The sequence below is a fragment of the Nothobranchius furzeri genome, chromosome 1 (assembly GCF_043380555.1).
Source record: "Nothobranchius furzeri strain GRZ-AD chromosome 1, NfurGRZ-RIMD1, whole genome shotgun sequence".
In the NCBI taxonomy this organism is placed as follows: domain Eukaryota; kingdom Metazoa; phylum Chordata; class Actinopteri; order Cyprinodontiformes; family Nothobranchiidae; genus Nothobranchius; species Nothobranchius furzeri.
This window is the reverse complement of record NC_091741.1, coordinates 61,799,221-61,826,428: the sequence shown is the minus strand read 5'-3', so window position 1 is coordinate 61,826,428 and position 27,208 is coordinate 61,799,221. Positions and strand designations below refer to the sequence as shown.

The window sequence follows — 27,208 nt, the reverse complement described above, 5'->3', positions numbered from 1 at the left end:
TGATTTACCATATGTGGAGTAGCCTCAATGGAAATAGAAAGGAACGCATCAATAATGTAATCTTTATGACCTAAACAAAACTCAAATGCCAAAGTTTGCTTCATGGAGTCTCCAGACACACCAAAAGTCACAAATTCACCTAATCAGTCACTGATTGTGTTCAGTTCACATGCTTGGTGTATATTTTCAGGAGCCTGCTTCATTTCTCTCCAGAAAACTGGAACAATTGCACATCTGTCACATTTTGAGTCATAATGGGATGTGAAACCTCTGATATTTCAGTCTAAATTTATTGAATGTGATGATAGAGATTCAGCACATCTCAACCTACATGAAATAAAACAAAACAAGAAAAAAGTTCCTTAGTCATCCAATATTTCCTTAAATATTTATCTTTTCTGTCAGAGCAGAAGTAGGCGGATATTGGTTGTGCTATCTCGGTTGAAAAAAGATTCTTTCTTCAGACAGAGGAGGAAGAAAGAAGAGGAGGGTTCATTTTGACCTTCTGACACCCTGAGTCAGTAGCAAGTAAGCCTGAGAGTTACATATTTCCTCACTAAGGGGCTCACTCGCTATTCATCGCCCCTCAATTTGTGCGAGCCTTTTTGCACATTGATTCCTTGTCAGGTGCGTGCAGCAGGGGAAACACACACACACACACACACACACACACACACACACACACACACACACACACACACACACACACACACACACACACACACACAACTTTTACTTTTCAATCAAAAGAACCCACCCCTCCACCCCCACACATCCTCCACTTCCTCCAACGGCAAGCACGTGCTTGTTCCCCGTCCGGCAAAACTGGACTTCATCCAGTCAAAACAAACATAAAACAGCTCATCAATCACACTCAACTTTTATGGCCAGGAAGTGGAACGACCTGTTTTTGATCGTTAGCTGCTGAGAGAGGGGAGCAAGCCAGCTCTTGTAGGTTAGTTCCTGAATTCAGCGTCAACTGCCACTCTTCCTTTTGTTCAGGAGCCATTTTATTTTATTTTCCGCTTCATTTTTTTTTTTTGTAAACAGAGAAACTTCAAAGACATTTGCTAAACAAAGCTTGTCTGCAGCCAACACACTTACACGCATGCCATTTGATACCACGTTTCTGCCATTCAGGTAACGAGAGGGAAAATGTAGAGTAATAAGTCTGAGCAAGCATATTGCTAAACCTTAATGCAGTTTGGAATGTGTCAGAGCAGCATTTTAGCTAATAAAGGCACTGTTTGCATTTAAGCAAAAGCAACCCAAATCTTTAAACCTAAATATCGTTACAACACCAACATATCAGTACTGCACCGGACATTTTGAACTGCCAGTACCCACTACAAAAAGATTTTTGTCCAGTAAGATTAACTTTAGTCACAATGTCACACTTCGTTTGGTTCAGGATGCCTAAACTGTGCAGCTCGAGTGCAGAAATAAATCAATTTTAACAATGCAATTTCATGTTTTTCTGTTAAAGGACCAAGAAGACTTTTTCTCTCTTCAAATGTTTTTTTTTATTTTTAAAGTAGAATTAAATTAGATTTAATAAACATTTTTCTTAATCTAATCATTGAATGTCATGTTTATACGTAAAAAAAAATTTTGGTGAAAAAACATACTAAATGTTAAGCAAAATGTACTGAAAAATTGTAACAAAATGAGAAAGAAGCTAATTCCATTATGAATTTAGTTTATACATAAATATGTTTCAGATCAGACAGTGTTTTGAATTCTTTAATGATAAATTACCTGAACTTCTTTAGAAATATAGCAACACCTGATTATTCCTGTTTACAGAGTAATTATATTGGTTTGCTTGGTTCTTTAGCAAAAGTTAAAAATGTTTTTTGTATTAGAGTTTGATCTACTATAATGACATTGTAAGTTGTATTCCCTCAAAATTTTTAAACTTCAGGAAATGCAAACGCATGCCCTGCAGCCTTTGACACTGTTAACCATCACCTGCTACTGGAGAGGCTGACAGACCGGGTAGGCCTATCAGGAACTGATCTGGAGTGGTTCTCCTTTTATCTTTCTAAGCGCTCCTTTTCTGTAGCCGTCTTCAAGTTTAGGTCCTCCACCACCTCCCTTACCCATGGTGTCCCACAAGGTTCTGTGCTGGGGTCTCTGCTCTTCCTCCTCTTTCTGCTCCCTCTTCAGCACATCCTGAGTTCCTTCAAAGGAATCTCCTACCATCTTTATGCAGATGACATCCAACTGTACATCTCCTTTAAGCCCCATGAGATGTCCAAGCTGCAGCTGTTACCTGCTTAGACTATCAAAACCTGGATGGCTGGGAGCTTTCTACAGCTGAATGAAGATAAGACTGAGATCCTCACCTGTGCCCCAGACAAGCTGGTTCCCAAAGTCAGAGACTTTCTTGGTCAGCTTGCTTCTCACACCAAACCTTCCATCAGGAATCTTGGCGTGACCTTTGACCCAGCTCTCACCCTGGATTCTCATGTTAGTTCTCTTGTTCACTCTTCCTTCTTCCATCTCAGGAACATTGCTAAGCTGAGTCCCATTCTGTCCCGCTCTGAACTGGAGACTGTCATCTACACCTTCATCTCCTCATGCTTAGACTACTGCAACTCTCTTTTCACGTGTCTGAGCAAAACCTCCCTGAACCGTCTACAGGTGGTTCAGAATGCCTGTGCTCAGCTTCTGACTAACCCCCAAATTCCACTACCTCCGCTCCGCTCCGCTCCGACACGAACGCTGGAGCAAAATCGGTCCCGTTGTAGTCAATCAGAGCAATTCCACTACTGCGGCTGTGCTCCGGCAGTGCGGCGCAGTGCGCCGCCCTCTGTTCCGGCGTCCGGCAAAAATAGAATCGATCCTATTTTTGCCGGACGCCGGAGCACCTCCGCAGTCAATGGACGGAAATCACCACCGCCCAACAGGAAAAGAAGCAAGCACAACTTCCGTTTTTCACAATAAATCGATAAACAAAAGGCGTTTTTTGTTTCTTTTGCACAGGTTTAACAACTTTTAACAACTATCAATGGCGGCTGAAGTTTAAATGCACAAAAATAAGCCGTAGTCACACTTTGTTGATCCAAACACTGCTGATCTCTCAACACAAATGATGGGCAGATTAAACAGTTCATTTCGATGCTTCTCCCACACAACGGGTGTTTGGATCTAACTTCCGCGTTTATTGCTCGGACTGTATTGCGAGATCTCGAAAATCCCGCGCATGCTTGTTTGCCCACCTCAGGTCTCCGCACCGGAGCGGAGCCGTTGTAGAGCGGGCACCAGTAAAAATTGAGTTCGGAAGCGAGCGGCTGCGGAAGGCGGGGGCGGACCGGAGCGGAGGTAGTGGAATTTGGGGGTAAGTCCTCCAAACACACCCACATCACCCCGCTTCTCCTCCAGCTTCATTGGCTACCAGTCAACTTCAGGGTTCATTTCAAGATCCTAGTTCTGGTCTTTAGGGCCTTACATGGACAAGCACCATCTTACATTGGTGATCTTCTTAGTCCCTACACCCCCTGCAGGTCCCTGAGCTCCAGTGATCAAAGCCTACTGGTTGTACAGAGCACCAGGCTAAATACCAAAGGTGACAGATCATTTGCTGCTGTGGCCCCCAGACTCTGGAACTCTCTCCTCCTGAGCCTGAGATCAGTGGACTCAGTGATCTTCTTTAAAAAGCAGCTGAAAAGTCACTTGTTCAAGCTGGCTTTTGTATGACCTTCTTCACCACTCTCTTTATTCTGCTCTCCCCACCTATTCCACCTTCCTCAGGATCCACTGATTTCCCTCTTTCCTATTCACTCTCTCTCTTTAAATTTTTTATCACAATTGTCTATTTTTTGCTCATTTTAAATATATTTTTAACCATTTTCTAAATTATTTTTTATATTTTTACATTTTTTGTTTTTGTGAAGCGCCTCGTGATTTTTATCTTGAAAGGTGCTATAGAAATGATATTTTCTTCTTCTATATTTTCAGCAAGCTCTCATCCCTGTATGTTGTATTAATATCATGTGACCTTCACTGAGAGCTCCCATAGGTCACGTTGGTGCTGGGCTGCATACTGGTTCATCTGGTGAACTGGTTTGCATTTCCTGTAAAGTATGAATTTTTTATAAACCTCTAGACAGCAGAAGAAGAAAAGCATAATGCTTTACTGTCACAGCAATTGCTGACCAGGAACAAACCCTAACCCTAACTGGCCTAAACTACCTTACCAGGAAGCACAACAGCACCCAAACAGGAGAGTTTGATAAAACATGAACTGGTTGCATTACTATGTTTAGGTTTATATTTACTCTGTTGCGTGGAGGGATGGGTACCAGGTAACAGACCAGCTGAACTAAGCTTTAGTATCATAACACAAAATAAAATGGTGGAGGCCAAAAAACTGAGATATTTTTTTCCAGTTTACAAAAATGGTTAAAAAGTATGTTGAGATAGGTAATTTGTTAATGATTAACCTTGCACTGACTTGCATCACCTTACCATGTAACTGGTCTTTAGATACAAGCCATTGTTAAGCAGTGGAAATGCTATGTATGTGAAACTCAAAGAATTACAATATTATGCAATAGTTCTTTTATTTCAGTAATTTATCTTAAGACTGAGAAACCACCTAAATTTTCAGAATCTCACACCTTTTAAGTTGAATTACTGAAATAAATTAACTTGCACGACATTCTAATTTTTTTCATTTCACCTGTAAGCAGCCGTCTCGTGTACTCTACTAATAAGTGTCTGTGCATTGTGTTTTACAAGTGGGAACACACGCCCTGGGCTGCCACCTAACCGTAGTGGAGGGGTTTGAGTGTCTCAATGATCCTAGGAGCTAAATTGTCTGAGGCTTTCTGCCTCTGGTAGGGTCACCCATGGCAAACAGGTCCTAGGTGAGGGATCGGACAAAGAGCAGCCCGAAGACCTCTTATGATGAATTATATAAATGGAAACCGTGTTCCCTCACCCGTACGTGGGTCACCGGGGCCCCTCTGGAGCCAAGCCTGGAGGTGGGGCACGTTGGCGAGTGCCTGGTGGCCGGGCTTTCACCCATGGAGCCCGGCCGGGTAGAGCCCGAAGAGGAAACGTGGGTCCCCCTTCCCATGGGCTCACCACTCGTGGGAGGGGCCAAAGGGGTCAGGTGCAGTGTGTGACGGGTGGTAGTCGAAGGCGGGGACCTTGGCGGTCTGATCCTCAGCTACAGAAGTTGGCTCTTGGCACATGGAATGTCACCTCTCTGGTGGAGAAGGAGCCTGAGTTGGTGTGTGAGGTTGAGAGGTTCCGACTAGATATAGTCGGACCCACTTCAACGCATGGCTCTGGCTCTAGAACCAGTTTGCTTGAGAGGGGTTGGACTTTCTACCACTCTGAAGTTGCTCCCACTGAGAGGCGCCGAGCAGGGGTGGGCATACTAGTTGCCTCCATCTTGGTGCCTGTACATTGGTGTTTACCCCAGTGAATGAGAGGGTAGCCTCCATCTGCCTACGTGTGGGGGGACTGGTTCTGACTGTGGTCTGTGCTTATGCACCCAAACTACAGTTCAGACTACCCACCCTTTTGGGAGACCTTGGAGGGGGTGCTGGAAAGCGCTCCTTCCAGTGACTCCCTCGTTCTGCTGGGGGACTTTAACGTTCATGTGGGCAATGACAGTGAGACCTGGAGAGGTGTGGTTGGGAGGCAGGGGACATTGAGTCTGAATGGACCCTGTTCCGTGCCTCCATTTTTGAGGCGGCTGACCGGAGCTGTGGTCACAGGATCGTAGGTGCTGGTCGTGGTGGCAACCCACGAACCCGCTGGTGGACACCGGCGGTTCGGGATGCTGTCAAGCTGAAGAAAGAGTCCGATCAGGTATTTTTGGCCTGTGGGACTCCAGAGGCAGCTGACGGGTACCGGCAGTCCAAGAGGAACGTGGCTCGGGTAGTCGCCAAGGCACAAACCCGGGCATGGGAGGAGTTCGGTGAGACCATGGATTAAGACTTCCGTACGCATTCGATGAGATTCTGGTCCACCATCCGGCACCTCAGGGAGGGAAAGCAGTGTGCTACCAACACTATCTATAGTGGGGACGGTGTGCTGCTGACCTCTACTCAGGACGTTGTGGATCAATGGGCAGAATACTTCGAAGACCTCCTCAATCCCACCAAACACGTCTTCCAGTGAGGAAGCAGAGTTTGGGGACTTTGGGTTGGCCTCTCAAATCTCTGGTGCTGAGGTTACTGAGGTGGTTGAAAAGCTCCTCTTTGGCAAGGCTCCAGGGGTGGATGAGATCCGCTTGGAGTTCCTTAAGGCTCTGGATGTTGTGGGGCTTTGTTGGCTGACGCGGCTCTGCAATATCGCTTGGACATCGGGGGCAATCGTGGTGGTGGTCCCCTTATTTAAAAAGGGGGACCGCAGGGTGTGTTCCAACTACAGGAGGATCACACTTCTGAGCCTTCCTGGTAAGGTCTATTCAGGAGTTCTGGAGAGGAGGATCCGTCGGATTGTTGAACCTCAGATTCAGGAGGAGCAATGTGGTTTTCGTCCTGGCCGTGGAACACTGGACCAGCTCTATACACTTAGGGGGATCCTGGAGGGTGCGTGGGAATTTGCCCAACCAGTCTACATGTGTTTTGTGGATTTGGAGAAGGCGTTTGACCACGTCCCTCGGGGGGCCCTGTGGGGGGGTACGCCGGGAGTATGGGGTACCAGGCCCTCTGATATAGGCTGTTAGGTCCCTGTATGACCGGTGTTAGAACTTGGTTGGCAGTAAGTCGGGCTCGTTCAGAGTGAGAGTTGGACTCCGCCAAGGCTGCCCTTTGTCACAGATTCTGTTCATAACCTTTATGGACAGGATTTCTAGGTGCAGCCAAGGTGTGTAGGGCATCTGTTTTGGTGGCCTGAAGATCAGGTCTCTGCTTTTTGCAGATGATGTGGTCCTGTTGGCTTCATCAGAACGTGATCTTCAGCTTTCACTAGAGCGGTTCGTAGTCAAGTGTGAAGCAGGTGGGATGAGAATCAGCTCCTTCAAATCCGAGACCATGGTCTTGATTCGGAAAAGGGTAGAATGCCTTCTCCGGGTCGGGGATGAGGTCCTGCCCCAAGTGGAAGAGTTTAAGTATCTTGGGATCTTGTTCGCGAGTGAGGGAAAACTAGAGCGTGAGATCAATAGGCGGATTGGTGCTGCATCTGTAGTGATGCGAGCGTTGTACTGGTCTGTTGAGGTGAAGAGAGAGCTGAGTCAGAAGGCGAGGCTCTTGATTTACCGGTCGATCTACGTTCCTACCCTCACCTATGGTCATGAGCTTTGGGTAGTGGCCGAAAGAACGAGATTGCGGATACAAGCGGCCGAAATGAGTTTACTCCGAAGAGTGGCTGGGCTCTCCCTTAGAGACAGGGTGAGAAGCTCGGTCATTCGGGAGGGGCTCGGAGTAGACCTGTTGCTCCTCCACATCGAGAGGAGCCAGTTGAGGTGGCTCGGGCATCTGGTCAGGATGCCTCCTGGACGCCTCCCTGGTGAGGTTTTCTGGGAACGTCCAACCGGGAAGAGACCTAAAGGTAGACCCGGGACATGGTGGAGGGACAATGTCTCTCACCTGACCAGGGAACGCCTTGGGATTCCCCCGGAGGAGCTGGCCCAAGTGGCTGGGGAGAAGGAAGTCTGGGCCTCTCGCCTTAGGCTACTGCCCCCGCGACCCGACTCCGGATAAGCGGATGGACGGACGGACGGACGGACGGATGGGTGGATGGACGGACGGATGGAACACAGTCATGTGAAAAAAGTCTAACATAAAAAATAATGAAGTGGAAAGTTGGTTTATTTGGGGGAAAATGTGTGATGTCTTGACAAGCTAAAGTTACTGAAGTCTGCATTTGTAATGGTAACTTGAGATGTGCTGTTCATAGTCTTTCCTGGATGCTTACCAATAAGGATGTACGCCATCAAAGGCATGCATCCTTGTGACTTTACATTGAGCACAAAAGCACAAAAACACAAAAAAAAAACATAAAAACATTACTGTCAAAGTCCATTTTTAAACCGTCGTTTAATTCATGGCTTGAAAAATGAAAAACAAAAAAAAAATCCTGATGTTAGTTTATCATGACTTTTCAACCACAGAAGTAAAAGAACATTGAACTTACTTAGGGTTAAAATCATAGACATACAGCTTAAAATCCACATATTTCTCCAGGTTATCAATAAGCAGAAAAAAATGGCCAAAGAAGAAACTCCTTAGAAATCTATTAAAGTAGATGTGTGGTAAACTCTGGAGTTTCTTTAACATTGAAATGCATTTCTCTTCCTGCAGTCATTCTTAACTGTGGGCTTTGCTATAAAGAAAAATAACCAGCTGTAGGAGTGACAGCAGAATAAGAGTTGAAAAGAACTACCCTCTTTGTGCAAAAAGTAATTAAACATGTTGTTGCATGGTGGTAATGAATAAATAATTAAATAAGTATAGCAGTTTTATTGTTCTGGTATACTTTATTATATTACCTGAACAAATTCCATTCTTAGTGTTGACACTTTCTTTGGATTAACGTGTATTCTCCTTACATTAAAGCAAGAGTAATGTCCAGTAATGTTCATCTTCAATAAGGTTGGATGATATTTAAAGGCATATTATGCAACTTCTTTATATTTTTAAATAATTTTCTTGAGCCAGTGTGTGCTAAAATGACTCATTGCATGGTAAATAAAAAGTCACTCAGACCCCACCAAACCCTGTGGCCAGAATACCGCACTTGCAACTTCAGAGTATCTGGGCCGCTCCTGGTTAGTCAATAGTAAAGTGGAGTTGAAACGCTAGCGCTGGAGTCTGCTTCCAGCACATTTCCTGCATGTTTAAGAAACTTAAACACAGTTTATTTGTTTGATTTGGTGATGAATCACTCCTGTAGACACTTAAGAATGCTGGGGAGACATTTCAGCTGTTAGATAAGGTGTTAAGACGAACGCACTGAAAGGAAAGTTTAATTTTTGGTTTTATGACTGAATAAATAATGGACTCTATGGGGTGCTAAAAGCAAGCTAAAACTACAAAATGTGCCTTTAAAATTTTCAAAGCAATATTTGTCACTCCAAAAAAGATGACAACGGGCAATATACTGGTTTACAGAAGCAGGCCACAATGGTTCCATCTGAGATTTCATTGTTTTCCAAATTTCCTTGTGTTAGTAAACTTGGACTATCGCCACTGGTTGAATAATTTGTCCAATTGCACAACCTTAGTTTCAACCCCCAAATAGGAATTTTGATTTACAGCCAACAATGGAATTGTTTTAATTTTAAATTATGTAACTTGATCAAGCCTTTTTGGCAGGAAAGAAACTAAAATACCCCAACATTTTACAATTGTTTTCCCTCATTTTTCAAGTCTAAAAGAGGTCTTGTTTCTTTTAAAGACATTGGCCAGAGACAAAATTCCTATGAATGGCATGTGTAAAGAAGTATTAAAACCGCAGATGAAAAAGGTTTTTGGGCTTTGCTGTATTTTTAAGAAAATCTTGTGTTTCTGTCTAGCACACTGTCCACCTAGACATTATGACTTTTCAAGAAACTCCTGAAGACCCTGCTCTTCAAAGAGCTTCTTCTAAACTAGCACCCTCCCTGCACCCGTCCCCCCTCTCTACTGTCCACTCCTTGTTCCCTTCTCTCCATGATTGATGTCAAGTTGTTGTTGTTATTGTTGTTAGCCTCAAGGGCAACATGCCGATTATCACTTGTAAGTTGCTTTGGACAAAAGCGTCTGCTTAATACATAAACATAAACATGACTTTCCCGCAAACAGCATATATGTCATGTTTTGTAGCTGGTAAAATGCAGACAAGCAGTAATTTTATCCATAAGAACTACGGTAACTACAAACATAACAATAGAGAGAGGATGAAGATCACGAGGAAACAGAGCAGGACCAACAAATACCCAACTGTTTTATTTTCACAAAATTGACCATCACTACACTTTTTCATTGTTTTATTATAAATGTATCTGAATACCATTTAAGTTTATTACAACCACAAGAGATAACGGGACTCTGGGTGACTAAAGAGAAGAAAAATAGATATTTATGATAATATTAATGAATATAGAGTAAAGAAAGACCAAAAAGAGAGAACAAAGAAAAGGTTAAGACAAGGTGTAAGAATCTGAATCACGAGCAGTTTCATATTACAAGGAGTTTGCTTTGATAAACTGATGTAAACACACAAAATAAATCAAATGGGAAGAGACGAAAACAATTAGATTATCCTCTTTTTCCATTTCCCTTTCATTCTTGTGCCCCTATGACAAAACTATAAGCTCAACTGTCCCCCCCCCCAAATAAAATTTGGACTAGAACCGCCCTGGATGGTAAAGTGTAGTTATACTGAATTTCTACAGTTTTCATGCAGAGCCTGGCCAATATCTTAAAGAGTTTGCACTCATTGACTTCCCAAGTAAAAGTCATACCTGATCTAATATTTTACTGCTTCTCCAGGTCCTATACATGCTTTCTACAACCGCACAAGCAGTTGTATGATTTGCATTCATGCCAGCACAGACATTCCTACTTAATGTCTACTGGAGATGCAAATCTGGACAGGTATCACTTTGGATCTCAGGTGGAGCAAGTCCAACAAAAACTCTAAACCAGGCTGCAGTGTGAGAAAACAAGATTCCAAGTTTTGACAGTGATATTTCTTAAAATATATTAAACTCTTTGAAGCCTGTGATTTCCAAAGTAGGATCAACATTTCTTCCTTTTCCCAATCCCTATAAACGCATCACTTCCTGTGTGACAAGGAGCCACCGAATCATAAATGTTTGTGAAGCACATGGAATCTCACTAAATGGACATGTAGGAGCAAGAGGACGAGCATTTCCAGTTACAGCAGACTCTGTTGCGCTTTCGGTAAGAGCCTGAAATCACCACACTAGCAATCTGTGTGTGAGTGTGTGTGCATTCGTGCATGCATCTTATGTTTTGTGAACAGCAACCCCACCACCCCCACGTCAGAAGCACCATGTGGAGTGTGTCGCGAACAGGAAGAAAAGGGGGCTGCACTCAGCTTACTCGCTGGCATGCAAGAACAGTTTCCCTTTCAGGGAAGAAGAAGAGAGTTAAAACACACACGCACATTTATGCGCACATGCACACACGTACACAAAACAACAACAATTGTACAGGAAGTGGCGTCTGCCCACTCAGGAAATTCCTGAGGACAGAGCTACTTCCAGGGGTCGGAAATTTCCCCTCAGTGAGCAAACACCGCAAAAAAAATGCATTTTGTTAACGCTGACCCCCTCACTCAACACAACCCCCAACCAATTTTTAAGTTAAAATAAAGAAAAGAAAAAAAAAGAGGTGAGGAAGCTCAGAAAGGAGGAGGCTGCACACATACAGTATTACACCTACACTACCTCTGGCAAGCTTCACACAAAAACACACAATTTTCTCACACTCATCCACCCACTCATACAAGCACGCATAGTGCAAACCCAGCCGTGTGTGTGTGTGTGTGTGTGTGTGTGTGTGTGTGTGTGTGTGTTTGTGCGCGCGCACCAACTCACTCACACAAAGAAAACCAGACAGTCTCGTTTCTATGGACATCTCCAGGAACATGTCTATTGTGACAGCCACCGCTCTTTAGCATAATGTGAATTAAGATGATCGCCTCGTTATGGAGATGTTTAAACCAATTTCTCAGCTCACCTTTGGCTCACCCAGAACATTCAGCGTTAGCCGGCGAGCCTGGGTTACCACAACTAATCAATGTCTTTAATTCTTCTTGATGTGTCTCTGAAGTCATTAGGAAGCTGACTCACCTTTTCACACAAAAAGCTTAACAAAACAAAATGACACGGATGGCTGAAAGTGCTCCTAAAGTCACTCTAATCTTCGCCTTAAGGCAGACTAGGAGGACAGCATGATTCCTTTGGAGTTTATTAAAACCATATTTGTGCAAACAAAATTAAATAATTGCTCAGTTATTTGATGGGTTAAGCATCTTGACAACAGTGTTTACTTTGTCTACAGTAACCCTAAAAAAAACAATCGAAGGGCTCAGATTATCACTGATGGTTGATACATTTGTCAAAAAGCACCACCTGTTGGAAGTTCAGATTTTGCTCTTGGATCTACATTATATATAATTTATATCCATCTATTTTCTTTTGCTTATCCGGAGTCGGGTCACGGGGCGGAGGCCCAGACCTCCCCTTCCCCAGCCACTTGGGCCAGCTCTTTCAGGGGAATCCCAAGATGTTCCCTGGCCAGGTGAGAGACACAACTCTCGCATCACTGCAGATGCAGCACCAATCCGCCTATCGATCTCACGCTCCAGCTTTCCCTCACTCGTAACAAGACCCTGAGATACTTAAACTCCTCCACTTGGGGCAGAACGTCATCCCTGACCTGGAAAAGGCATTCTGCCCTTTTCCGAATCCGAAGAGTAGACGTCGCACCAACCGCTACCGTCTATGGTGACCACATTTGCGGGGTCTACTTTTATAAACTCTATGGTCAACAGGATGTTTTAGCTAGGCTTTAGCTTTGTGAAGATCTGGAGCTCAAACATCAAAATAATGAATGCACTCACTTTAACGTTCATCAGGCAAAATATGAACGAGTTCAGTTAATGTTCACAAAAAAAAACGAGTTCACGAAAGATCGTTCAATGAACTCGTTCGGGCACAACACTACTCATCAGTTCCGTTGGATGTCAACTAATTCTCCAAAATAAGGCTGTTCAGGACACAATATGTAGGCTATTATCTATAACCTTTATATAAAACACAAGTGAAGTCTTGTCATTGGTTTGTTTATTATGTCATTTTGTCCGTTTCGATTCAAAATATCTTCCATAATATATAAGAAAATATCTCAACAAACTGGATTTCACCCATTACAATAATTGGTGACAGGTTAAGATTTGAGAATAATCACTGAAAACTGTTCACCAATAAATATGAAAACGTATCACGGTTATCGTTATATGAAAAGTGACAAATAAAGAAGTTATTCATTCAAATGCTTTTAAAAGTCATTAGAAAAAAAGAATTTACTCCAAATGCACTGAGATGGTCTTCCACCATGTTTCCAGCAACTGTGAGGGTTAAAAACTGAGCCTGGTGTTGAGGAGCAGACTGCAACTCTCCTCGATCTAATCCACTTCCTCCCCAGGAAATGGAGAAGGCGGATTTCTGCCCACACTGCAATTTCCTCCCTCATTCTTTTTTCTGTCTTTTCACCCCTCTCCTCCCCCTCCCCCTTCTCTTCTTGTTCTTCAGCTTTCCCTCAACCACCAAGACGGCTTGTCAGGACAAATCTCCTGTTTTGAGTATGGGGGCTTATTGGGCATCTCGTGTTTCTTGTTTAGACAAAGATCTGCAGAAAGGAAAGTCAGAGGAGCTTCTGGACAGACTGAGCTGTGACAGAGATGATTTGCCTTCATCTGGGAAAGGAGAAAGGATCTCCTCAAACAATGGCAATAACAAAAACAACGAGGGCCATTTCCCTGAACTGCACATGTGTACGAGACAATCTGTCATCTGATTAAAACCAAAGCAGGACTTCCACATGGCTGCGGATGTGGACTGACCCATCGGTTTGCTCTGCAGGAAACTCAACGTGGACTTGTTGAGCATTCTTCCTTTTTCTACAACAATGCGAAAGAGGAAGTGTTCTGAGGGAGTTTCCTGTTCATCTTATCCCGCTTCAACCAGTGCAGCTGCCGAGACCAACGTTCCCCCAAAAGCCCTGAACTTCACACTTAGGAGGAAGGAAAAAAAATCAACTGGTTATACATTGACAGGTGCTTGGGGTTATTCTTTGAACTTTTAGACTTTCTCTTGGCAAAGCTCCAGCCTCGCCTCCTCTTTGATTGGGTTAGAGACAAATGAGCAGACGCAACTTAACATCAGTCGTGCAGAGATGTGATGGAAACACTTTCACAGATTTCAACTATATGCAGTCACTTCTCTCTTTTCTGTAGACTGAAGAAAAAAAGTTGCATCCAGGAAGGAAAGCTTCCCTTGCTTTTTATTGGTCTGAAAGAGGACTTCGTGTAACCAAAGAGCCAGATGACTCCAACTTGCAAGCTTCAGTAAAAACAAGGCATCTCTTCCTTCAAACCGTTCACAGCAGTTTGAAATTACCCAAGTTCAAAGTGCAAAGAACATCTAAAAGGTTTTTTTACACTCATGATTTCTCTCTTTGACCACATTTTAAAATTACTTATAACAAAAATATAGAATTTAAATGCGTTGCTGGTCAAAATGCTGCTCACAATGTGGCTCGTGTGGTCACGGAGGCAAAAACCCGGGTGTGGGAGGAGTTCTGTGAGACCATGGAGCAAGACTTCCGTAAGGCTTAAAGGAGATTCTGGTCTACCATTCGGCGTCTCAGGAGGGGAAAGCAGTGTGCTACCAACACTGTTAACAGTGGTGACGATGTGCAGCTGACATGTACTTGGAACATTGTGGATCGGTGCATGGAATACTTCAAAGACCTCCTCAATCCCAGCGGCATGACTTCCAGTGAGGAAGCAGAGTCTGGGGACTTTGAGTTGGACTCTCCAATCTCTGGTGCTGAGGTCACTGAGGTGGTCAAAAAAAACTCCTCAGTGGCAAGGCCCCGGGGGTAGATGAGATCCACCCGGAGTTCCTTAAGGCTCTGGATGTTGTAGGGCTGTGTTGGTTGCCGCGGCGTTGCAGTATCGCATGGACATCGGGGGCAGTTCCACTGGATTGGCAGACTGGGGTGGTGGTTCCCTTATTTAAAAAGGGGGAAGGCAGAATGTGTTCCAACTACAGGGGGATCACACTCCTGAGCCTCAGTTGTAAGGTCTATTTGGGGGTTCTGGAGAGGAGGGTCCGTTGGATTGTCGAACCTTGGATTCAGGAGGAGCAGTGTGGTTTTCATCCTGGCCGTGGAACACTGGACCAGCTCTATACCCTTAGGGGAATCTTGGAGGGTGCGTGGGAGTTTGCCCAACCAGTCTACATGTGTTTTGTGGATTTGGAGAAGGCATTCGACCGCGTCCCTGAGGTGCCCTGCGGGGGGTACTCTTGGAGTATGGGGTGCCAGGCTCTCAGATACGGGCTGTTAGGTCCCTGTATGACTGGTATCAGATCTTGGTCTGCATTGCCGGCAGTAAGTTGAGCTCGTTCCCAGTGAGAGTTGGACTCCGCCAAGGCTGCCCTTTATCACAGATTCTGTTCAAAACTTTCATGGACAGGATTAGTAGGTGCGGCTAAGATGTTGAGGGGATCCGTCTTGGTGGCCTAAGGCTCAGGTCTCTGCTTTTTGCAAATTATGTGGTCCTGTTGGCTTCATCAGACAGTAATCTTCATCTTTCGCTGAAGCAGTTCGCAGCAGATTGTGAAGCGGCTGGGATGATATTCAGGTCCTCTAAAGTGAAGACCATGATCTTAAATCGGAAAAAGGTAGAATGCCTTCTCCAGGTCAGGGATGAGGTGCTGCCTCAAGTGGAGGAGTTTAAGTATCTCGGGATCTTGTTCACGAGTGAGAGAAAGATGGAGCGTGAGATCGATAGCGATGCGGGTGTTGTACCAATCTGTCATGGTGAAGAGAGAGCTGAGCCAGAAGTCTTTGTGACACTGCCTGAGGTTAGAAACACTGGTGTGTGTGTGTGTGTGTGTGTGTGTGTGTGTGTGTGTGTGTGTGTGTGTGTGTGTGTGTGTGTGTGTGTGTGTGTGTGTATACAACTTTGTTTTCCTCTCTCCTGCAGGTCTAAAAGTGGAATCTTTGTACTTTTGTGAACTTTCTCTAATTTGTGTCTCTGCGTTTGTTGGAATTTCAAGTTTTTATATCAGGTGATGCTTTATAGTGGCAGCTGTAACACTCCACCTGTAAGAGTAAACCTGTAAGGCTTGTTTTTGGCACTAAGACAACAGTTCTGACTGCTTTACTGCTGAACAGGACACAGACAGAAAAGGAAAAAGGCATCGCTACAACCTGAAAGACGCAGAAACCAAGACAGACCTACAGGCGTGGTTAAATTGAAAAATAAAACATGCAGGAAAGAAGATGACCAATAGTATTCTTACAAACCCCCCTCTTACCCCATTTCTTTGCTGTCTTCTCTACCCCTCTTCCATACTGTCCTCCTCAGCCATCCCCCGCCCTGATACCTTCTCAGCTCCATAGCATCTGGACTTGACCGTTTCTGGTCTCATGATCTTTTCCCTCTGGTTTAGTTGGAAGATCTGACCCCCAGATCAGCTTCAACACCTCTCAGCTTAGGAGTCCAGGTACTGATAATAACGGGGTACTGTCCAATCTGCATGTGTTTGGATGACTGGTCATGCAAAATGTGTGTTTATCCATGTTCTCGTCTCAAATCTGATGATGCAATAATTCAATTTATAAAACTTCCCTGAGCTAAAAACCTGATTATCAGGACGATCCAAAACTCCAAATGTTGGATATCACGTGGGAAAACATTTAAAAAAGAAAACTGTGCCGATGATCAATGTGTGTTGCAGTCAGTGGTCATTTGTGTGTTTGTTAAGAGTGTGTGTGACTCACGCAGGTGTGCAGGCTGCCTGGCAGGCTCATCCTCCATTCGGCTGGCTGGCCTCGCTGCAGGAGCATGGATGGGGGAGGAAGTGGAGTTTGGCAGCGGGTTCGCAAAAGGACTGAAAGAGCTCCTCTCCGGCTATGAATAGACACAGAGACACAAAGCATGGCTCACAAAGCAGCACGATGCACCGACCCTGAACCCAAACAGTCACCGTGCCGACTCTCCTCACCTCATGAGCACCCATTGCAGCGTCTACACCAAGACTTCAATATACAGACTATAATGTACCTAACATGCGTTAACACACGTGCTGCTATGCAGGGTTCCAAGATTCAATCAATGAGACTGAAACCAAAAAGATAGATGAAACATCAATCATTGATCTGTTTTACACATTCCTAAAATTCAAATTTCAATATCAAACAGTTTAAAGTGACAAAGAGTGTGTTAAGAGCTGTTTAGGCCAAGCCTGATCACTGCTGTGTGTTCACAACAGGAAGTGAGTAATGTTATAAATGTGTTTACCTGATGATTACGTTCTGTTAGTGAGACTTTACTGTTATATGGCGATTTAAGCCTAGCTCATACTTCTGCCTCACACTCATCGGTCTTTGTACAATGACGTATCGGGTGCTGTAGCACGTTGAATGACGGGATAGCTAGGTGCATAAACAAAGGAAGCATCAGTTGCTTTGTGTGTTGTGAGTAGGGCTGGGGGTAAACGATTATTTTTAAAACGATTATTCTGACGATTATTTTATTGAATAGTCGACTATTCTAATGACTATTTAGAAAATTTATCTAATGATTATTTTTCTATTGCACAATTAACAAAAACCAGAAAATCTCAAATAAATTCCTCAAAAAAATTGATAAATTCTTACTGTAAGAGAATAAACACTACAGGCCTTCCATTTTGTATAACACTGCTTTTATTGTGTTGGTTGGTTATGTTCTGGTGACGTGTAGAACGTGGGAGTGCAGGCTGCTGCCTGAGAGGTGGTAGAAGATGGAGTGTCTCCATGCTGCTTTGTTTTGGTCACTTATGTGCGTGAGGCGAGTGGTGTTACGGGTTAAACCAAACTCAGGTGATATTTTACACTAAACCGAAAACCCACAACACTCTAAATGTAATAAAAGGGAGATCTACACCACAAAAAGATGAACTCTAAACCAAAACATAACAGCTTATCCAAACGCAAGAAGCTGTTAGCGAAGATGCTAACAGTAGCTTTACCAACGTTAAGTTCAAGTTACCAAGTTTAAATAAACCAAAAACACCCAGCAGCAAACAGACCAGCACGGAGGAGAGACTGCTACCACCAAAACAGCTCTCCTAATGTCTGAAAGAAGCTCCTTAATGAAGGGAGAAGCGCTCCCGGTGATTTTCTACATCTGCGATAGACACGAAGCAGCGCATCTGACCCCGGAAGTTGTTGTTCGTTGCCGGGAGACGAAGGGGCAAAACAGGAAAATAATCTAGTAGTGGACGGACATTGTTCCGGGTCTTCGGTATTTGGCAGAGATGTTAGTGAAGGCGGAGAAGAGGGCGAACTAGAGGGAAAACAGGCCGATTCCTCCTCTATTTACAAACTCCTGTGGATGCAACAAGTGGGCGTGGTGCGTCGACTTCCGGATCTGACGTCGACAAATTTTTAGAATCGAGCCGTCGACTTCGTCGAGGCTTCGCTACAGCCCTAGTTGTGAGCTTATTAATCTGCACAAAACAGTAAACTCCTGTTGTGTGAAGGGAAGCTATGCCAGGTCACATTGTTATAAGAAGCAAAAACTTGATAACGACATAAGACATAGCATCTGTGCCTAAAAAAATTTTGATTTATGGTTTTACTTTCCTTAGTTGAGCAGGTGTGGCTTTTTGACGCGCATCTCCATTTGGAACATGTTTAAATGGTTCAGAAAACAGACATTTGTCATTAAACTTTGCGCTGAATGAAACTTTACAATAAACAATGTTGAAAAGGTAAGAAAATGATCTGATTTTTTTATTTTTTCTTCATTTACAGTAACCTAGTTAACAGCGCAGTGAGCCTCTGTGCTGATGGTAATAGCACTAGTTTCCCTAGCTTTGCATCGGTCTTCACAAGAAGGCAAAAAAGTTAAATGTAGGCAGGGGTCGCGTTAACCGGATTTTTCCCATTTGTTTATTTTTTGACGGAAAATGTTAAGGCTGTTGGTCATTCTGACAGACTGGAATTACCCCGACGCATGAAGGTGTGCAGACATTTTAAACGTTACGCAAAGAGATTCCCATCTAGACCTACTAGAGACATGACTGTTATAATGGCAGGATGACCCAGAAAAGCACTACGCCCTCTGCTGTCATGGAGGAGAATTGGTTCACACTGACACATTAACAAAGCAGTATGAATGAAAAACGTCCGTCAGTCGGTTTTTGTCAGACACGTGTCTGAAGGCATGTCACGTGTTTGACAAAAACCAACTATAGTTATGTTATATAGTTATAACTATAGTTAGTGTTGTTTCTGCTTTGTTTTGATGAAAAATAACTTTTTTCTTCATTTAACAGCTGGAAATACCGGTATTTTAGCAATTTTGATCAAAAGTGGACCAAATATTGTACAAATGCAATGTATTTATTGTTATTTAAGGGACAAATAGACTTCTATTTTTAATGTCGGGTCATTTTTTTTAGCCGTAAAGAAATGTCACATTGAAGTACACTTCTGTTACAAATGCCGTTCTCGTCCTCTCATACTCAGTAGAACAAACTCTCTGGCGTCCTTGTCCAGAATGTACTTGTAAAGTACACAAGAACATACTAGCTTCTAGTGCCCGACCATTATGCTTTTTTGGGACCGATACCGATAAAAAACTTTTAACAAAGGCCGATATAATGGCCGATAAATCTCCCTCACAAAAAAGAAATAAAATTTTCTTAAGCTTAAACCCTTCATTCTCTGCCTTTTTGATACAAACTTATTTGTCTATTACACACCAAAGAACTGTCTCAATAACTCACTAGGGTTTCCAAGTAATGCAAATAATATTCATTTAGCAGACCTCAAAAACAACAGAACACACAAACTCAGACGCAGCATAAATCTAACATTCCAGTTTTTTCTTGTAAACTGTGGTTTCCACAAATACATTTTAACTTAAAGGAATATTCCACCACTCAGTAAAGTTGTGTCTTGTTAAGATTCCCCAGAGTTAGACAAGTCAGAAAAAACATTTTATAACCAGCCCAATATGATCTGGCAGCAGTTGGTTTTCTTAGTTTGGCATAAAACAATGTAAGTAAATTCACATACACTGTAGTGTTTTTTTATGTAGGTGAATACAAGTCTTCCCTTCCATTACTTTATGCTAAAACAACTGGTTACAACATGTTTTTTCTGACTTAGCTAACTGGGGGATCTAAGAATACACACAACTTTAGGGACAGAAGATCCCTATAAGAATATTAAAATAATAAAAATGCAGCAATAAATAAAACGTAATACCTGGGCTTTGTAACAAAGTAACACTCTGTGGAAGTTAACTTGGTGAACCTATTCACCCTGGACAAGAAATAATTGCACATAAGAAACATAAATATGAATAAATTTAAAAAAGTTCCAAAACAATAATTTGTGTTCAAAGTTCTAAGGAGTGGAGCCACACAACATGAGTTAATAAAGCTGACGCCATCTAGGTATGCACCGATCAGGTTTTTTGTTGCCGATCACCGATACCGATATCAAAGAATGCTGATCACCGATACAGATCACCGACACCGTTCACGTGGATTGGCCAGAAATTTTCTACAACATTATAATGGGTGCTACAAACTACATAATCTGGGAATAAAGGAAATGTAATCTAATCTAAAATGGTCTGGATTAAGGTTGTCACAGTGTGAAAATTTAACCTCACGGTTATTGTGACCAAAATTACCATGGTTTTTGGTATTATCGCGGTATTTTTTTTAAACGTGCTACATTTTCACACAATTAAATAAACCCTGTATGTCAGGAAATATTGTCCTCAGTTTATGTCTAAATTTTGCCTAAAATGTGTTATTTTGTAATGATGTTGTTTATTTGTTTACATTTTTTCCCTTTAGTCTTTAAAATACCAATATTTGCCCATAACTTCTTATTTTATGTCTGTTTGATGTCATCATTTTAAAAATATTAGTTCAGATGATACTCAGTACTCAAGTAGCCTTCTAATCAGATACTTTTTTACCCTTACTTGAGTAATAAACCCTATATCAGGAAAATATCATCCTCGGTTTGTGTCCTTCCAGTGAGCTTTGCAGATTTGGGGAAATGTCATCAGGCAGTAATCATTGTTAAATTCATAATTATTCTCGGAGAGAGGCCAACTCTTATCTGCCCCTGGGAGCCCCGTAATGCATAGCGTCATTTCAACATGGGGGTGTCCGCGACACGATTTATATGCAGGTAGCGGCGCTGCGGCTGCTTTATATAGCCACTCGTTGCATTCTCCCTCAACCCAAATCCTCGGATCACGCATTTTAGCTAAAACGCTAACGTTAGCTTGCCTTGCGTTGACTGTAGAGTTGTGGGTGATGGTCACGCAGATGATGTGTCATGAGATTTGAAGCGTTGCTGCCTTTCACAGACACTTTTTCTGCACGTGCTGCAAACAGGATAGCCGTCCGTCTTCTATAAACTCCCTCGGCATTCTTCAAATATCTAAAATATGCCCATTCTTCCCACTTTGTCTTCTTTGAGGGATAAAAAATGTCCTCCTGAGCGCTGCCGTCTCCTCCTTTGGCCATTATTTCAGCTTTAGCTTCAAGAAAGTTTTGGTTGTAAACAGCAAAGCGTGCATGTGCCGCCGATCCTGCAACTTCAGCAGATGATACGGTGGCTGGTAAGGGTCACCGCGCCTACACCGCAGCCACGGTAAACCCACCAAGATAATATAGTTCTTTAAAAAAACAAGACGGTTATTATTATTGTCAACTTTTTTTTTTTTTACCGGGGTTTACCGCTACACTCGTTACCGTGACAACCCTACCTGATCGGTCTGCTCTGATCTATTTTGAAAACTCCGATCAAAAGCGATAGGGGCGCTATCGGGCGATTACGATCAAATGCCGATCCATCGGTGCATCCCTAACGCCATCTGCTAGATAGGTTAGTGCAATATCGGGCATCTTTTTGGCTGATAGCCGATAGTGTTAATGACCCCAATATCGGCCGATATATCGGTCAGACTCTGCTAGCTTCCTTGAATATTGAGAAATGGCCCAGCTCCCTTATGCTAGCTCCAGTGCAAACTTTGAGCCCCGCCCCCTCCATGCAAACACACTGGGCATTTTCCAAATGAAATTTTTAAAAAAGCAAGATTTCTAAACGGTGACTTTTATTCACTTGTTCCACACATAGTTATAGCTATATGTTAAATATTAATTTTTCAATAACATTTAGCATTAGCTAATTATTTGATGCTTTTAAACACCATTATTGTGTGTGTGGGATTAGCCAGGACTTCATCACAAATATGCAGACTATAGTCCCAAACATGCAATGTGGTAAACAAGACATTTAGTTTCAGTTTTCAATAACAGAAGTTGTAGATTCCCCACGAATCCATTTATTTTATATCTTTAGCACTTGTAAGTCGCTTTGGACAAAGCGTCTGCTAAATGCATATACATGTCTGTTCTTATGTGGGGACATATGTGTGAGTAAAACAACCTCACAGACACAAGAAAACCATCACTATCATGACTACTATGCATCAAAGAATTAACATAGTTATGGTTAATTATTGTCTAAAATGTTCAAACTCTGCCAGTGAGGATTGCTCCACATATCTTGAAATGACCTTGATATTTCCCACTAGAAATTCAATTCATAAAAAGTAGGACTGCACGATATTAGGAAAACCTGCGATATGCGATAACAGTGATTAATATTGTGATGACGATATTACTTGCAATAAATAAAAACTTAACTCAGAAACAAAAATAATCAAAAACAAAGAAATAAAAAAAATGACAAAAAAATCAAAAATGAGAAAAGCAAAAGATGTGAGGAAAGGGAAAAAGAAAATGAACAAGAAAAGGCAATCAGTGGATCCCGGGAAAAGCAGAATCAGCAGAAATAGCAGAACAAAGCTAACTCAAGTGTTTGCTAACCAACAAAATTAAGTGCCGTCCGCATCACTGCAGATGCTGAACCAATCCGCCTGTCGATCTCCCGATCCCTCCTACCCTCACTCGTGAACAAGACCCCGAGATACTTAAACTCCTCCACTTGAGGTAGGACCTCTCCCCCGACCCGGAGTTGGCAAGCCACCCTTTTCCGGTCGAGAACCATGGTCTCAGATTTGGAGGTGCTGATTCTCATCCCAGCCACTTCACACTCGGCCGCGAACCTACCCAGCAAGAGCTGAAGGTCAGAGCTGGATGAAGCTACGAGGACCACATCATCCGCAAAAAAGCAGAGAGGAGATTCTCCTGCCACGAAACTCAACACACTCCACACCACGGCTGCGCCCAGAAATTCTGTCCATAAAGATAATGAACAGAACCGGTGACAAAGGGCAGCCCTGGCGGATTCCAACCCTCACCGGGAACAGGTCCGACGTACTACCGGCTATGCGGACCAAACTCACGCTCCTCTGGTAAAGGGACTGAATGGCCCTTAACAGAAAGCCACCCACCCCATACTGCTGGAGCGTCCCCCACAGGGTGCCCCTGGGGACACGGTCATAAGCCTTCTCCAAATCCACAAAACACATGTGGATTGGTTGGGCAAACTCCCATGCCCCCTCCATCACCCTTGCAAGGGTATAGAGCTGGTCCACAGTTCCACAGCCAGGATGAAAACCACATTGCTCCTCCTCAATCTGAGATTCAACTATCGATCGGACCCTCCTCTCCAGTACCTTGGAGTAGACCTTTCCATGGAGGCTAAGGAGTGTGATCCCCCTATAGTTGGAACACACCCTCAGGTCACCTTTCTTAAAGATGGGGACCACCATCCCAGTCTGCCACTCCACAGGAACTGCCCCCAATGACCACGCAATGTTGCAGAGACGTGTCAACCATGACAGCCCTAAAACATCCATAGCCTTGAGATACCCAGGACGAACCTCATCCGCCCCCGGGGCTATGCCGCTGTGTAGTTGTTGGACTACCTCAGCAACTTCTGCCCCCGAGATTGGACAGTCCATTCCTAGGTCTCCCGGCTCTGGTTCCTCCTCGGAATGCGCATAGGTGGGATTGAGGAGTTCCTCAATGTATTCCTTCCACCGTCCGACTATAGCCTCAGTTGACGTCAGCAGCTCCCCATCCCCACTGTAAACAGTGTGAGCGAGTTGCTGCCTTCCTCTCCTGAGGCGCCGGACAGTTTGCCAGAACCTCTTTGGAGCAGATCAATAGTCTTTCTCCATGGCCTCACCAAACTCCTCCCACGCCCGAGATTTTGCCTTGGAAAGTGCCACTGCTGCACCCCGCTTGGCTATCCGGTACCTGTCTGCTGCCTCCGGAGACCCACAGACCAGCCAGGCCCTGTAGGCCTCCTTCAGCCTGACGGCTCCCCGAACCTCTGGTGTCCACCAGCGGGTACGGGGGTTGCCACCACGACTGGCACCGGCCACCTTGCGACCACAGCTAGCAACAGCCGCCTCAACAATCACAGAGTGGAACAAGGCCCACTCTTAGTCAATGTCCCCCACTGCTCTCTGGACGTGGTCAAAGCTCTGCCGGAGGTGGGAGTTGAAGACCGTCTTAACAGGTTCTTCTGCCAGGCATTCCCAGCAGATCCTCACTATGCGTTTGGGTCTGTCAGGTCTACGCCGCATCTTCCCCTGCCATCTGATCCAACTCACCACCAGGTGGTGATCAGTTGACAGCTCCGCTCCTCTCTTCACTCGGGTGTCCAAAACATACGGCCGCAGGTCAGATGATACGACTACAAAGTCTATCATTGACCTGCGACCTAGGCTGCCCTGGTACCAAGTGTACCGATGGGCATCCTTATGTTTGAACATGGTGTTTGTTATGGCCAAACTGCGGCTTGCACAGAAGTCCAATAACGAAGCACCACTCGAGTTCAGATCAGGCGGGCCGTTCCTCCCAATCACACCCCTCCAGGTCAAGCTGTCATTGCCCACGTGAGCATTGAAGTCCCCCAGCAGGACAATGGAGTCCCCTGATGGAGTACTGTCTAGCACTCGTCCCAAGGACTCCAAAAAGGGTGAGTAATCTGAACTGATATTTGGCCCGTAAGCACAAACAACAGTCAGAACCCGTTCCCCGACACGAAGGCGCAGGGAAGCTACCCTCTCGTCCCCCGGGGTAAACCCCAACACACAGGCAGAGAGTCTTGGGGCTAATAAAAAGCCAACCCCAGCCCTCCGCCTCTCACCCGGAGCAACTCCAGCAAAGGAGAGTGTCCAACCCCTCTCAAGGACTTGGGTTCCAGAGCCAATGCTATGTGTCGAGGTGAGTCCGACTATATCTAGCCGGTACCGCTCAACCTCTGCCACAAGCTCCTGCTCCTTCCCCGCCAGCGAGGTGACGTTCCATGTCCCAAAACCCAGTTTTCTTGTCCAGGGATCGGACCGCCAAGGCTCCCACCTTGGTCTGCCACCTGATCCACATTGCACTGGACCCTTCATGTTCCTCCTGCGGGTGGTGGGTCCACAGTTGGATGAGCCCATGTATCCGGTTCGGGCTGGGCCCGGCCGGGCCCCATGGGCGAAAGCCCGGCCACCAGGCGCTCGCTCACGGGCCCCAACCCCAGGTCTGGCTCCAGGGTGGGACCCCGGTAACCCTCCGGGCTGGGTACTCCGACTCTTTGACTTTATCTCCATGAAAGATCCTTTGAACTCAGCACGATAAGCCAATCTGAAACCCCAGAATCTGATATTTTTCTTCTATAAGCCAACTGTTGTCAAGTAGCAACAAAAAAAATTAAAAAATAAGCATTTCCCATTCTTCTTAGTCTGACCATAACTACGCAATAATTCCTACTAGCAGATATATTTTGTTGCTTAAAAAATGTTTAAAAAAATACCTGAATAAAACCAATAATAAATAAAAGTATTTCAAATGTAATCTGGTAATTACAATTGTTGGAAAAAAGTGAATCAACAAAAATCAGTATCAGCAAGTAAGAGCTGAACAGAAAAAGGATATTAATATCAGCCTTCAACACCAAAATCAGTGCATCTCTCAAGTTATTTTGTCAAATGAATTGATTTCAGAACTGTTTTGGTAACAATCTTTTAAATGACTCGTTTGTTTTTTAACAAAGAAGAAAGCTGCTTTTAACTACCTTAAAGCAGGTTCAAAAGTTGTGTTTTCATTTATAAAGCCTCTTTATGTTATTAGATTATTTAGGGAAATATTTGGACAGGTGAGGCAGTTCTTCAGCAACATGAACCTTAGAGAAACCGATGCAGCTGTTGGAAGTCGATAGTGTTGAAAGGTCAGAAATTCATAACCTTTGAGCTCTCATTGCTTTGCTTTTTTTCATGAAATGCCTAAGTTTAGTCAGAAAACTACAAAAATTTACCATAACATGTTTGACACTAGGGCTGCACGATATTAGGAAAACCTGCGATATTCGATAACAGTGCTTAATATTGAGATATCGATATTACTCACGATAAATGAACACATACTAAAGTATGCAGTGTTGATGTCGTCTGGCGTGTGACGTCTGCTCTGGGTTCAAAGCAAACTAAAACTAATGCATGAATTCCATTACAACATAACATTTTTATTGAAAAAAATATGCAGCTGCACCTGCTACTGTATTAGCAGCTGCACCTGCTACTGTATTAGCAGCTGCACCTGCTACTGTATTAGCAGCAAAACAACAAACTGCATGCATGCAGTTTCTCAGTGACTTTAAAACATCACCTCCACCATTAAACTTTTTCTGATGCTCCAAATACAGAAAAACATCCCTTACCAGGGTTTTTAGAATAAATAAAACAATCAGAAAATAAGTTTAAATGTTAAATAATAGTTAACATCACTTAAATGCAACAGCAAATCCTCTCATTGCTACTGAGCATTTTCTCCACTTATGTGGTTATGATATAAGGCTGTTGCTGCAACTGGGAAGTGAACTGTGCTGGGCCAAACTAGGAGAATATTAAGATTTTCTGAGGGAAAGAGAAAAGCAATTGTCTACCTTTCAGAAGAGGAACTGGCAAAATGTGAAAACGTTTGGTTTTAACCCCAAATTGAACAAGTTTACCTAGATCTTAAAAAGCAACTCAGATGATGAAACTGCAACTATGATTCTGATAACAAGCTAACAAATTGAACTAGCTCCTCTTAAGATAAGCGGCTAGCGGAGCTTCTGACTGACAGTTTATGTGCAGCAGCAAATCAACTATCCTGATTAACAAGGTTATAAAAGCTCATAAATGAAAAATCACTTTGATGTGTAGGGGAACTTTTCCAGGCCCTCTTTAGCAGGGTGGGACTGGGAGGAGAGTGCTGTAGCCTTTTAGCTGGAAGCTAACCAGAGCCTGGTTGCCCGGTGGAACACTAGTGACATGGAGGTAGGTGGGTTGGTTCACCGGCACGTGTCGGAGTCAGCCCGGTTATTATCAGCTGCTTAATGACACAGAGCAGACTCACGTTCACGTTTGAAAGCAACGCTGATTCCAGAAACCTCAGCACAAAGTGCGTTCGTTAATCTGAGCAGGCATGACGAACAAGGGAACGGCGCCGCTAACTCAATTCGGGTGT

General features: G+C 43.8%; 1 protein-coding gene across 6 annotated transcripts in view; it reads right to left on the bottom strand.

Annotated features, from left to right (window-relative positions):
* The window catches only part of etv6 (ETS variant transcription factor 6), a 59,117-nt gene that overhangs the window by 29,111 nt on the left and 2,798 nt on the right, over positions 1-27,208 (bottom strand). For 4 of the 6 annotated variants that reach the window (XM_015953724.3, XM_070554567.1, XM_015953733.3 and 1 more), the window contains exon 2: positions 16,494-16,623. The exons of 1 other annotated variant lie outside the window; for it this stretch is intronic. In XM_015953724.3, the coding sequence (XP_015809210.1) occupies positions 16,494-16,623 (130 nt within the window). Of the gene's footprint in view, positions 1-16,493; positions 16,624-16,717; positions 16,834-27,208 lie in introns of all 6 variants that reach the window. One more of the 6 variants, XM_054739476.2, reaches the window with a different exon arrangement.